Consider the following 13,833-nt stretch of genomic DNA (forward strand, 5'->3'; position numbering starts at 1 on the left):
CAATAAAAAGAATATTATCCCAGTCGTTAATATCTCAATTGACATGTCCTGGTGCAAAACTTAAACGTGCTATACGATGTGCCCTCGATAAGAGTGGAGCAGTAGCAGGCATTTTGGCTCTGATTCCAAATTGCCTTAATCTGCTTTCTAACCGAATTGGCACTTATTCGAACATTACGGGCTGTGGAAAGATCATTTCGCAGTTGCCTAGCTGTAACATGATGTGTATGCAAAGTCTGCAGATGTAAATAACGTTCATCTGCGGGGTTCGTGTACCTGGGACTTCCTGGAACTGGTCTTCTTTAGTCCAAAAAACGAAGCATTTTACCTCGCAATTTTTACAGAATGGATCGATTTGCTTGAAAATTTGAGAATACGTAGTAGATAGTCCAAGGATCAAAATCTATATGATGCCGAAAGGTGCTTTTACCATGGGGGTGGTTGCCACCCCATCTCGGGGGTGGAAAATATATTTTGACTACAAAAGTTGATAAAAACATTTATTCTAAGCAAAAAAATGTTCTATACTTTTTTTTGATAAAATTAATACTTTTACATTTACGTTACATTTACCATCCACTCAATTTTTGCCTTAGAAAAATTTTTTTGAAATCAAGTTCTTGGGAGTTAATTAACCTACAGTTTCATATTAAAACATTTTTTCGTATATCTGATGCTAATCTTTCTATTCTGAAGAAAATGGCATTTTTTACCAAACTACAAAAAGTCGTTATTCGCTTTTTACTCCAATTTTTTTAAAAACTAATCATTCTAAGCCAGTCAAACTTCTAGAATATATTAATAATACATATACAGTAGGAAATACCCATGAACGAACATATAAAACGGCTGTATTTTTCTGTCACCGTGTCACACAAAAAATTGGCCATCGCAAGTACATGTAATAATTATTATTACATGTACTTGCGCTGGGCAATTTTCTTTGTGACACGGTGACAGGAAAATACAGCGTGTTTTATATGTTCGTTCATGGGTATTCTTTTATTTTTCCGACTGTAAGTAAAGAAGAATGAATAAGGCCAATGACTAAAAACACCGCTAACTTACATTATTATATTTCCAATTGGATTTCTCCTTTTTTTTTTTCAAAAAAAATATTGATTTTTTAACCGTAACCTTTTTAGTTTTTATCTTAGAAAGTTTGGTGAAAAAGAATTTTGTCGGTTTTTATAAGGTCTATAAGGCTATTAGTATTAAATCCTTTTAAAACCCTCAGTCGTAAAAAGACTTTGAAAGGGTAAAAGGTAAAAGTGGTTTTTGCATGTTATTACCAGTTTTAATTGTCACTAGCTCACTCAATTTTTACCGTAGAAAAAATTTTTGCAAAACAAGTTCTTGGGAATTAAATTAGCTATAATTTCATATTTAAACATTTTTTCGTATCTCCGATTCTAATCTTTGTATTCTGAAAAAAAGGGAATTTTTTATCAAACTCCAAAAAACTAATTATTCTAAGCCGGTTAAACTTCTAGAACCTATTAATAATACATAAATAAAGAGGACCAAATAAGGTCAATCACTAATTTTAATTAGAGTGGTGATTAGGGGTTTGCTTCCGATCACTTTTTCGCTGAAAATAATAGGGAACGCGTTCTTTTCATTATAAGCCATTTAATTTTTGAGCTAAAGACTTGTTTTTTATGTCTGGAGATAAATATTTTTAAATACTTCAAATTAGTTTAAACATTTTATCCTCGAAAAATGCATAGTTTTCCCGTCTTTTGACTTTGATACTACAATATTTAGCATTTGACGAAGAAGAGCTAACATATAATAAAGTATAGCTCGATTACTATTAGTCTTAAAGAAATTTAAAAAAAGCGGTTTTGTTGATTTTTGTCACAAGGTAAATTTTTGTTAAGGGGGGGGGGTATAGTATTTTTGATTATTTTTTTCGATTTTTTTTATTGGCTTATTTGATTGAAAATATTTTCAAGAGTATACCATTAAAATTTCAAATTAATCCGAGCAATATTGACGGAGATATGGATATATACAAAAATTTCCTTAGTATTATATTAAAACTACATTTTTTTAAACGCGTTTTCTGAAAAACATGTTTTTTTGAGGCGGTGTACATCACAACTCAAAAACTCTTTCTGAAATTTTGCACACTTCTTTTTTAGATATTTACGAGGTAGTGACGTCGAGTTTTTGTTTATTTTAATATTTTTTGTTTATATTACCATTTTTCTCTTTACCGAACACACTTTTTTTGTTTTTTTTTCGATTTTTTCACTTTAAAGTTATACCATGAATTTAAAAATCAATATAATCATAAAAACTCGACGTCACTACCTTAAAAAACTCTTAAACTAAAATAATCTTTTTGGTTTATATGTTTCAAATGATTCTGTCCGAAAATACGGTGTACACCGCAAATCATCTTCTTTTTTGGATCATCTACTTAAAAATGACGCCACTGCTTCATTTTTTAATATTTTTCAACAAAAATTTAACTGAATAATTTTCAAATGTTGTTCTTTAAGATATCCTTTTACCCATTTAATTTAACCCTACCACTTTGAAGGGAAAACGTTTTAAAATTATGCAAAAAAACGTAGAATTAACTATACCCCCCCCCCCCCTTCAAGCAAATCGATCCAGTCTGTAAAAATTGCGAGGTTTTGTCCTATTTTAAGCTTCATTACTTGGACTACTTGTGTATCCTCCACTTTCTCTATAACTTCTTAAAGCTCTTGAAACGCTGGATTGGTGGATTACCATAACATCAGCAAGATATTACTGCGATCGTCCATCTCCAATTAAAGCTACAATTTGAGCCTTGTTCTGACGTTATTTACTCATTTTTTGTAAGAACGCACCTCCTCATTGAAAACTCAAGCAGACATAGCGCATAGATCAAATTCTCGAACACAAATGTCCAAAATAGATATTCTCCTTTAACAACGTTTTGCTTACTGTTTGTTTTTTCGGCAAAAACACGCTTCAACTTGAAATGTTATGGGTTTGTAGACACCTAAAGGAGACGATAGACGAGTATTATAACATTCGGCTAAAAATTAAAAATTATTTTTGAACTTTTTTTCTGTTTTAAAAATTATGCGATACTTTTTGTGATTAGTGTATTACTTTAAGATACAGCTCTCCGATCTTGACGTGGCCGATAATAAGCTCCTCCTTCAAGTTGGGCGTTCACTAGAATGCTTGTATATTTGACGCAGAAATGATTACCACCACCGGCCACGTTAGTCAGTGAGCTGTAATGAGATTTTATAAAGATGGTTTTACATTATGCAATGTTCATGCTATGCAAGAGCCATGCAAAACAGATTATGCAACTGCGCGTGCCCACGTGCTATTTTCAAGTAATTCCTGTGCTATACTTTGTTTCACGTTAAGAATAGAACGTTACGCTTACGGAGATCAGTGTTGCCAAACCTCTCGCGCACGGGTGGATACTCGACTGCCGATATACGGTTCATTTTAGTTAGTACGGCGTGGCATCGGCGCGCTTCTATCATCCATAAGAAATACATGGGGCTATATCCGCAATGTTCTATTCTTAACGTAACGTGAAACTCTCTATAGACGAAAAATTAGAATGAGTTCTATTTTTCATACTATTTTGGTGCAAGTTGTTGTCAAAATTCATGTTGCCAATAGAACAAAATTTATAGCTATCTGTATAATAAAACTTAACCTTATTGTGTAAGTTTAAATGTTATTATGTATTGGATGTAATAATTTGTGATTTATATTTAAATTTATTTGACTAGTAATTTTACCCGTCGCCATGCGAGAAAATAATTAAATTTAATGTCAAATAACATTTATGTTTCATTAAGGGGATAGGCACAAAATTTCGGTTCCAATGCTATTTACATGCATTAATTTTTTTCGAATCCTGAGAAAACTAATATGTAGTATTTTTGAAAAATTCAAACGCAGAATGAAAGATTACGTTATTACCGAGGGTAGAAAGTCCCGAAAAACTTCTATAATGTTTATTCTAATAACAGGGGTAAAAAAGAAGAGAAAATTTGGTGTGATTTTTAATTTCAAATATCTCATTCAAAAGAAACTTTTTGTTTATTCTAAGGGACTTTCTACCCTCGGTAATAAAGTAATCCTTCATTCTGCGTTTAAATTTTTCAAAAATATTTATTAGTTTTTTTAGGATTCGAAAAAAATGAACACCATGTCCGAGTGGGGTATTTCAAGGTATACTTTTTCTCAAAACTTATATCCTGTACATTATTTTCTTTGTCTTCATTAAAGAAATTGATAAGAATTTCAATCAAAGTTAATTAAAAAAATATTATAAGTCCTTCCTTTATTTCTCTAAATGGAACAATTTTTTCCATTTGAAGAAAATAATGAAAATGATATCGGAAGAGATATTTGCAATATAGACTCATATTTTTATATCGATAAATAATCTAAACATATTTATTTTTAGCGAATAGATGCACAGGAAATTCATATACCTCAGCAAACCATGCACGACCAGCACATGTTACTGCAGCCACAAGTTCATAATATTTCGCAAAATCATCCTCAAGTCACCAATTCTCCTGCCACAGTGCTAAGAAATTCGTTTTCGACAGACAGATCAACCTCACATGTAAGAAATTTAAATGCTTCGTTAGGAAGTAATCACTCGTCCACGAATAGAATGCAGTCACCTATGGGAAACATGCAACCTCCTATGGGAAACATGCAATCTCCTATGGGAAACATGCAATCTCCTATGGGAAACATACATCCTCCTATGGGAAACATACACTCTCCTATGGGAAACATACAATCCCCCATGGGAAACATACATTCCCCCATGGGAAACATACACTCCCCTATGGGAAATGTACAATCTTCTATAGGACGATTACAGTCAACTATGGGAAACACCCAATCGCCCATAGGCAACGTTCATATTCAGCCACCAATTGACAGTATGCAATCACCCATGGGACACGTACAGTCGCATATGGGAAACATACAATCACCCGCTGGAAGTGTAGAATCACCAGCGGGGACTGGTCCCTTTCTAGTATGGACAGATACTAATTTAGATTTGTGGCAATCTCAACAAAAGCCTACGGCTGCTCCATTTGGAATATTTGAACAATCTTTGGTAGAAAATCAACCTAGAGGTAAGGATAATATTCTAAAATTTTTGCATCGCCCGGTTTTAATGTTTTAAGTTATATTCCGAAAATATGATTATAACTGTGGTTTTTATTGATATTTAGTCCAATAGGGAACTTGCACATTTTTTTTATTACATAATAATGTTCAGTTTTGTATAAAAATGAGATTTCCAAAATTTCACGCTTCAAAAACTCATAATAACTTAGAAGTACAAATTTAAAGTCTTCTTTATCTTAAAATAGTTCAAACGACCCGTGACGTCACAGAGTTTAACTATGTGGTTCCGTTTATGGTTATATTTACGTATATTCTTCTTCTTCTTCTTTAGTTTATTGGCCTCCACCTACTTAGGTATTTGGCCAGCTCGTCGTCGGGGAATAAAGGAAAAATATTTATATTCTAATGACATTTATCGTATGACGTTGTAGTAATATATACCAGTTTGTTGAGATTGGAGTTTGATACAGTTTTTGAAGGAAAGGAAAGAAGGTTTACTATTGAAAATAAAACCATTTTGTAAAAGTACAAATTTTCTATGAATAGTTCAAACGATCAAAAACACTTTTAACGTCACATAACTGTATTTTTACTGACGTTTATGTTTTTTTTTATTTATTAACTCCCAGTATATTTACAGTCTGTCACATATCATATATAATATTAAAGGACAATAAGTAAATGATCGGATATTTACATTGGACATGTAGGAAATATTTCCAGTGAATTATTTCCTTTACATAATTAACCTATTTATTTAAAACCGTTATTTGTTTGTTATTCTGAGTACACTTAGTTAAACCTGCTTATCAGGTCCGTTGGTTTAAATTTTTTTAAGCGGCGCACTTCACCTATGGTGTTAAATAGATCACTCACGAGGGGGTTCACATGCGTGTTCACTCTATCCCGATATTTTTCACTATGTCGTTTTATTTCACTTTTGATGGTGGGGATTTCTAATGGTTTATGTCTAATTTAAAATTATATATACAATTGGTGTAGAATGTAAACATACAACCCCGTGACGTCACGACGCGTTTTGGGATGGCTGGTATAAGTTGAATTTTTAGTCGTCTTTAGGGGCAAACGAAAAACAAACAAAACTTTTTTTCTTTGATACATGTTCTAAATTATGTTCTGTTGTGATTTATACCATTTTTTTCGAATTTAAAATTTTATGCAAGTTCCCTATTCTGTAACTTTTAACAAATTGAATAGAAATGACCAAGTCGAATCGTAATTACCCGAAATCCGAAGTTTGGATATCTATCGCGTCGTTTTCGTGTTTGGATTGGCATTCTTTGACTCAGATCATAATCAGTGTAAATCGAAAACGTCAATTTCTATTTGACGCACCCAGAAGGTGGTGGCAACACCGCACTGAAAAGTAAAATAAGTGTTCTGTGACGTTAAGGGCAGCCAAAGTCCAAAAACGTCAAAATAAAACTAAACTGCGCTTGCAATCAAGCACAATTCCGATATCGAAAACTTATTCCGCCAGGATGAATGCTGTCGAAGTCATTTCTATTCATTATTCCGATTGTAGAGATTGTAAAATAGTTATGGAATACCGATTTGGACTATTTCTATTCGACTTGGCTACTTCTATTCGATTTTCCTTAATTTTCTCATCGAAATGAGTTACAGAATAGGCATGGATTAAACAAAAGATAAACTATTTGGAACTTCAATTTTTTTTTCTAGACATTACATATTAAAAAAAAATGTTATTCTCATGATATTTCGATATCAAACTTATTATTTTTCTTACAGAACCCCTGTATTTTATTGCATTTCTAGATTTTTTCATAAATAAACATTATTTTTATGGGAAGTTAAATTAATATTAGACTGTGTCTGCCCATATCTTTCTTTCTTTCTTGACTACCCCTTCTTTTATTTTTCCTGTGGTATTCTTGGCATTTATTTTTCTTTGGTATCTGCAACACGTGGATCTTTTGCTTTTGTTTTTAAGGATGTAGCTTAGTTTGACATATGTCGTCCATGCCAGTCAAACTAGTCTTTTGATCTCTGCTGTTTGGTTTTCCTTGTTAAGTTTTATAATTTGACCCAGATATACATATTATATAATCGTTAACTTGTTCTATTTCATCTTGTCCAATCCTCATTGTGATTCATATTAAGGCCTATCTTTCCAGTTTCTATGTCCAGTTCTTTCATCATTTGAAACAATTCATTTTTATCGGATATCAATACGATATCGGTTATCAATATTATGTAAGATTTAAAAAAAAAGCTTCAAATTTAAAGAATTTTGGAAGACATGTTTTAATATCGATCATTTTGTAGGCAGCGCGATGAAAACCGCCTTAAAAGATTTAAATGCAGACGAATTGGCGGAAACTGGATCGCGAGGTGGTATGGACGTGGCTGTAACAGCTCAAGCTACTGACAGCGCCAAACGTATTCCTTTATTTAGTGATAATAGCGCATCTTCTGCGGAAGATGCTTATACTCAAGATGTGCAAGGAGAAGACGATTTCGTAAATACGGAGGTTTTTAGTTTTAATCTCACTGCGATGAAAGTTAGTACTCCTCAAAAGCGAGATCGCGTCCTTAGCACTATTTTAGAGGAATCCAAAGGGTAAGTGATTGTATTAAAGTTATATGATGCGTAAATATACAGAGAGAGTCTGTAAAGTGGAATAAATTCAATATCTCAAATACTAATTGTTTTTTTGGAAAATGCTCAGACCCGTCGATTAGTATTTCAAATTGTCCTTTTTGACATTCAATAAAAATGTATACAGGGTGTCCCAATTTAGAGATATGACGTCATCGTCGATTTTCTTAAATGGCAACACTGTCATTTTGATAGCTAATTTGATAGGGTTTGTAAAGTTATACATAACTGCAAAATATCATATTTTTATTCTCTACCATTTACAAGATAATAGAAAATAACAAAGTTATATCTGTAATTTGGAATATATTCAATAATTAAAATACTAACTGTTTTTTTGAAAAATGCTCAGACCCGTCGATTAGTATATCAAATTGTCATTTTTGACATATAATAATAATGTATACAGGGTGTCCCAATTTAGAGATATGACGTCATCGTTGATTTTCTTAAATGGCAACACTATCATTTTGATAGCTATTTTGATAGCGTGTGTAAAGTTATACACATCTGAAAAATTTCAAAATTTTATTCCCTACCATTTACAAGATAATAAAAAATAACAAAGTTATGAAGAACAAGAAGTAATCAAATAATAATTGAATTTATTTATTTCAATTAAGCAAATGCTCATAACGTTGCCCATTGACAATTTGACAATAATTGAGGGCAACATTATGAGTTTTTGCTTAATTTAATGAAATAATTAAATTCAATTATTAGTTGATTACTTCTTTTTCATAACTTTGTTATTTTTTATTATCATCTAAATGGTAGAGAATACAAATTTGAAATTTTGCAGTTGTGTATAACTTTACACACCCTATCAAAATAGCTATCAAAATGACAGTGTTGCCATTTAAGAAAATCAACGATGACGTCATATCTCTTAAATTGGGACACCCTGTATACATTATTATTATATGTCAAAAAGGACAATTTGATATACTAATCGACGGGTCTGAGCATTTTTCAAAAAAACAGTTATTATTTTAATTATTGAATATATTCCAAATTACAGATATAACTTTGTTATTTTCTATTATCTTGTAAATGGTAGAGAATAAAAATTTGATACTTTGCAGTTATGTATAACTTTACAAACCCTATCAAATTAGCTATCAAAATGACAGTGTTGCCATTTAAGAAAATCGACGATGACGTCATATCTCTAAATTGGGACACCCTGTATACATTATTATTGAATGTCAAAAAGGACAATTTGAAATACTAATCGACGGGTCTGAGCATTTTCCAAAAAAACAATTAGTATTTGAGATATTGAATTTATTCCACTTTACAGACTCTCTCTGTATACATTTCAAAGGTAAAGTTTTCAATCCTAATAGCAACATTAATAATATTGAAAAATATTAAAAATATTACTAAAAGATTATTAAATTGAAAAACTTATTGGTCCATTTCCCTGGTAACACCTCCAAGGCTTCTAAAATTTGCAAGATAGATGGATGCGGCAGTGAAGACAAAGGGAGGGAATTCTAAAAAGTTGCAAATCACAACCCCCGTTTGCAGCTTGGTAAGTTCCAACGGAAAATGGACCTAGTTACTCTATTGGGACCGTGCAAGTTCGGCAAAGCGACCCCTATTTCTACGCTCTGTACTTTTATTCGCACTTTTAATTATATTGGCCAATTATATTAGTCCTGGTTACTGGATAATTGTCAAGGCCATAGTCCAAAAAAATAATAAGAAGAAAAAATAAGATGCAGGTTATGTTATGCAAACGTAAATAATTGTATGTAGTAAATAAAATTAGTTATTAAAATGCAGTACTGCAAGCAAAATACAATTAATTAAATTTACCTTTATATAATAATTGCATGTCATATCGATATTGTGGAGCAATATATAATTTTTCTGCTTCAATGACAGAAGGTATGAAATATACGTCAATTTGACAATTTCAATTGACAATATGAATTATTTAAGATAGTTGCAATATTTCTCCGCGACTCGCGCACTGTCGTTTCTCGTTTCCCTTCCAAGTACTTGCACACCGCGAATAGGAGTAATACTAATATATAACATAAAATAGAAATATATACCATTTTTATTCAGTTGCAATGCGAAGGCAAAACAATCTTATTTTTAACTTAGAACAGGGAGCGCAGTCCAGCACTCTGAATCGACGATTTTCGACTCTTCGACGTGTATGGATTAGGTGACTAGCGTCATCTGGCAATTGAAAGGTAAAGTTTTCAATCCTAATAGCAATCGTCGATTCAAAGTGCTGGACTGTGCTCCCTGTTCTAAGTGAAAAATAAGATTGTTTTGCCTTCTCATTGCAACTGAATAAAAATGGTATACATTTTTATTTTAAGTGTGTATTTGGATTCCGAGCAGTAAAGACGTACCATATCGCTCTCGAGATCCAAGTTCCAAGTTTTTGTGCCGGTCTCGGCTATCGGCCGGGACTAGTTTATTTATGGTAATTAGTGAAATAAAAAGTAAAAAACGATTTGAGTGATTAATTCTAAATGACTATTTATGTGATTAATTTTGAACTCAGTGGCGTACTATATTAAGGAAATGTACCACCAAAATCAAGTGCCAAATGGGGGGTTGTATAATGTGCCTCAAATATATACACAGCCTCAACAACCTCCAGTAATATCGCCCCCATTTTATGGATTCCCGAGCAGCCAACAGACAACAAACCAATATATCCCGCCTACTCCATTCCCAAACAATAATCACCAATATAACCAAAACCTCCCTGCACCTCCAATGGATCAACCAAATACATCAAATGCTTCCCAATACATCCTCAGTGGAGAGGAACTTGTCATGGAAAACTCAAGCGACGAAGACGACGAAACCATAGAAAATGTCCATGATTGGCAAACAGTCAAAAAAATTACAAAAAAAAAGAAAAGCAAACCCCAAAGATGATAACACAACAACAATGTAAGTGAGTACAAACAACAGATTTGAACCATTAGAAAACCTAACTGATAATAATAACACACCAGTAACACCTAAACCTCCACCTATATTTATCTATGGGGTAAATGATATCAAAAAGATGACTGAAAACCTATCGATAGTCATTAAAGCAGAAGACTACCAGTCGAAAGCTCTCCCAAATGACACAATAAAAATAAACACAAAAACTATTGAGTCATACAGAAAACTTATACAGCATTTAAATAGCAGCAAACTAGTTCACCACACATACCAAGCAAAACAAGATAGAGCTTATAGGGTAGTTATAAGAAATTTACACCACTCGATGCCAGTTGAAGAAATAAAAAGTGAACTAGTTAAATCAGGGCATACTGTCCGTAATATCATTAACGTCTTACACAGAGTCAATATAAATCACCACTGTCAATGTTCTATGTGGACCTAGAACCGAAAGAAAACAACAAACACATTTATACACTGGATTCTATCGGCAATATGAAAGTCAGCTTTGAACCTCCTCACAGAAAGAAAAATATAACACAGTGTCAGCGCTGTCAACGTTATGGACACACAAAAGCGTATTGTACAAGACCTTACGCATGCGTGAAATGTGGAGGAAGTCATCCAACGCCAGAATGTACAAAACCCGGAAATACACCAGCAAAATGTGCCCTGTGTAACGGAGAACACACTGCAAACTATAAAGGCTGCGTAATTTACAAGGACTTGCAAAATGTAAGAAACAATAGACAACGCGGAAATCAGTCAACCCATAATAATCAGAACCCACATCAAAATGTTAACCCAGCACCAACTTCACAGTATCAGAGTCAACAATCACAGTACCAACAACAGAATGGAACCCAATCCTATGCCCAAGCAGTAAGAGCAGGAAATCAAGTAGCTGACATAGGGTCTCAGATGAACTTATTCTTAAACGAATTTAAAGCAATGTTCACCCAACTAATGAATCAAAACAGCATGATCCTTACCACGCTAACAACATTAATTAATAAAATTCATTAGATCTGTTCGAATAGCCGAATGGAACGCAAATGGTTTAGCAAACCATAAAGCAGAAGTAATCCAATTCCTAGAGGACAACATAATAGACATCATCTTTGTATCCGAAACGCATTTCACAGAAAGAAGCGTAATTAAAATACCTCAATACTCAGTCTACCACACTAGTCACCCAGATGGAACAGCTCATGGAGGATCTGCAATAATTATAAGGAACAATATACAACATCATCAAATGCCGGAACATAAAACAGATAAGCTACAATCAACAATACTTAATATAAATGCCAGGCCTTGGAACTTCGAAATTGCTGCAATATATAGCCCTCCTAGACATAGAATCACAACTGAAGAATACGAAGAACTATTCAACAAGCTAGGTAACAAATTCATTGTTGGAGGTGATTGGAATGCTAAGCATACGAATTGGGGTTCACGACTCATTACACCAAAAGGCAGAAGCCTACTAGATGCCATCAAAACACAAACTGCACCTACTTATCGACGGGACAACCAACGTACTGGCCGTCCGATACAAATAGACTACCAGATCTACTCGACTTCTTCATCCTAAAAGGAATTGCAGCAAACTACACAAACATAGAAGCAAATTGGGATCTCTCGTCTGACCACACACCAATCATAGCAACAATCAGCACCCACATAATCAAACGACCTGAAATACCCAAGTTGACTTCCCCTAAAACTAATTGGTGTGAATTCAAGTACCAGCTTGACACGAATATAAATCTTGGAATCAGACTCACAGAAAAATATGACATAGATAAGGCTATAAACCACTTCACCTGTCAAATTCAGCAAGCTGCATATCGAGCTACACCATCAACTCCAAAGCAAGAAAACAAAAATACCACTTCGAATTATATTAGACAACTAATAGTCGAAAAACGAAGAGCAAGAGGTAGATGGCAAAGAAGCCGCAACATTAATGACAAACACGAATATAATCGACTAACCAGACAATTAAAAACAGCGCTAAATGAAGCACGCAATGCCACATTTGAACACTACATTAGTACCTTGTCTAAAGAAGATCACTCAATATGGAAGGCAACAAAACACAAAGAGACCTACAGAACACAACTCGCCAATTAAGAAAGATGATGGTACTTGGGGAAGATCAGACCAGGAAAAAGCTTCAGCATTTGCAGAATACTTAGCTGGTATTTTTAAAGAACACCAAGTAGAGAATAATGATGATGGAAACTTAATAAGAGACTTCCTGGATAGTGCTTGCCCTATGACGCTCCCAATAACAGCATTTAATTCATCAGAAGTTAAACTAGAAATAGAAAAATGCAATAACCACAAAGCACCTGGATTTGACCTAGTAACAGGATTAATACTGAAACATCTTCCGAGAAGAGCATTGGTCATGCTAACTACAATATACAATAGTGCACTCAGACTGACATATTTCCCAATCACATGGAAATTTGCGCAAATAATAATGATTCACAAACCGGGTAAACCTCCACATAAAACATCATCCTATCGACCAATCAGCTTGTTGCCGACAATGTCTAAGATCTTCGAAAGACTACTACTTGGTAGACTGAAGAATGACATTAACCTAGATGTAGAAATACCCACACACCAGTCTGGTTTTAGAGAGAGACACTCCACAACACAACAGACTCATAGAATTATAACAAAAATCCTTACTGCTATTGAGGAAAAAAATATTGCACAGCGGCATTCTTAGATGTAGAAAAGGCATTTGATAGAGTATGGCATACTGGACTTTTATACAAACTCAAATGTATTCTTCCAACCCCCTACTACCTAATCATGAAATCCTACATTGAAGATCGTTACTTCCAAGTAAAATATAACACAGCAACTTCCACATATTTTCCCATTAAATCAGGCGTACCACAGGGTAGTGTCCTAGGCCCTCTCCTTTACCTATTATTTACCGCAGATATCCCAACCACTGAAACAACCCAAATCTCAATATTCGCTGATGACACCACCATAATCGCTGTCAATGAGGACCCTATTATCGCGTCTGCACAACTGCAAAACCACCTTGACCAATTGGGAACATGGCTCAACAAATGGAAGGTGAAAGTAAATGAAAC

General features: G+C 33.7%; 1 protein-coding gene across 1 annotated transcript in view; it reads left to right on the forward strand.

The window, feature by feature from the left end:
- The window catches only part of LOC126887100 (mitotic checkpoint serine/threonine-protein kinase BUB1-like), a 130,356-nt gene that overhangs the window by 85,182 nt on the left and 31,341 nt on the right, over positions 1 to 13,833 (forward strand). The window contains exons 7-8 of the mRNA XM_050654437.1: positions 4,445 to 5,138; positions 7,444 to 7,738. Coding sequence (XP_050510394.1) covers positions 4,445 to 5,138; positions 7,444 to 7,738 — 989 coding nt within the window. The remainder of the gene's footprint in view (positions 1 to 4,444; positions 5,139 to 7,443; positions 7,739 to 13,833) is intronic.

The sequence above is a fragment of the Diabrotica virgifera genome, chromosome 6, assembly GCF_917563875.1.
Source record: "Diabrotica virgifera virgifera chromosome 6, PGI_DIABVI_V3a".
NCBI classification, from domain to species: domain Eukaryota; kingdom Metazoa; phylum Arthropoda; class Insecta; order Coleoptera; family Chrysomelidae; genus Diabrotica; species Diabrotica virgifera.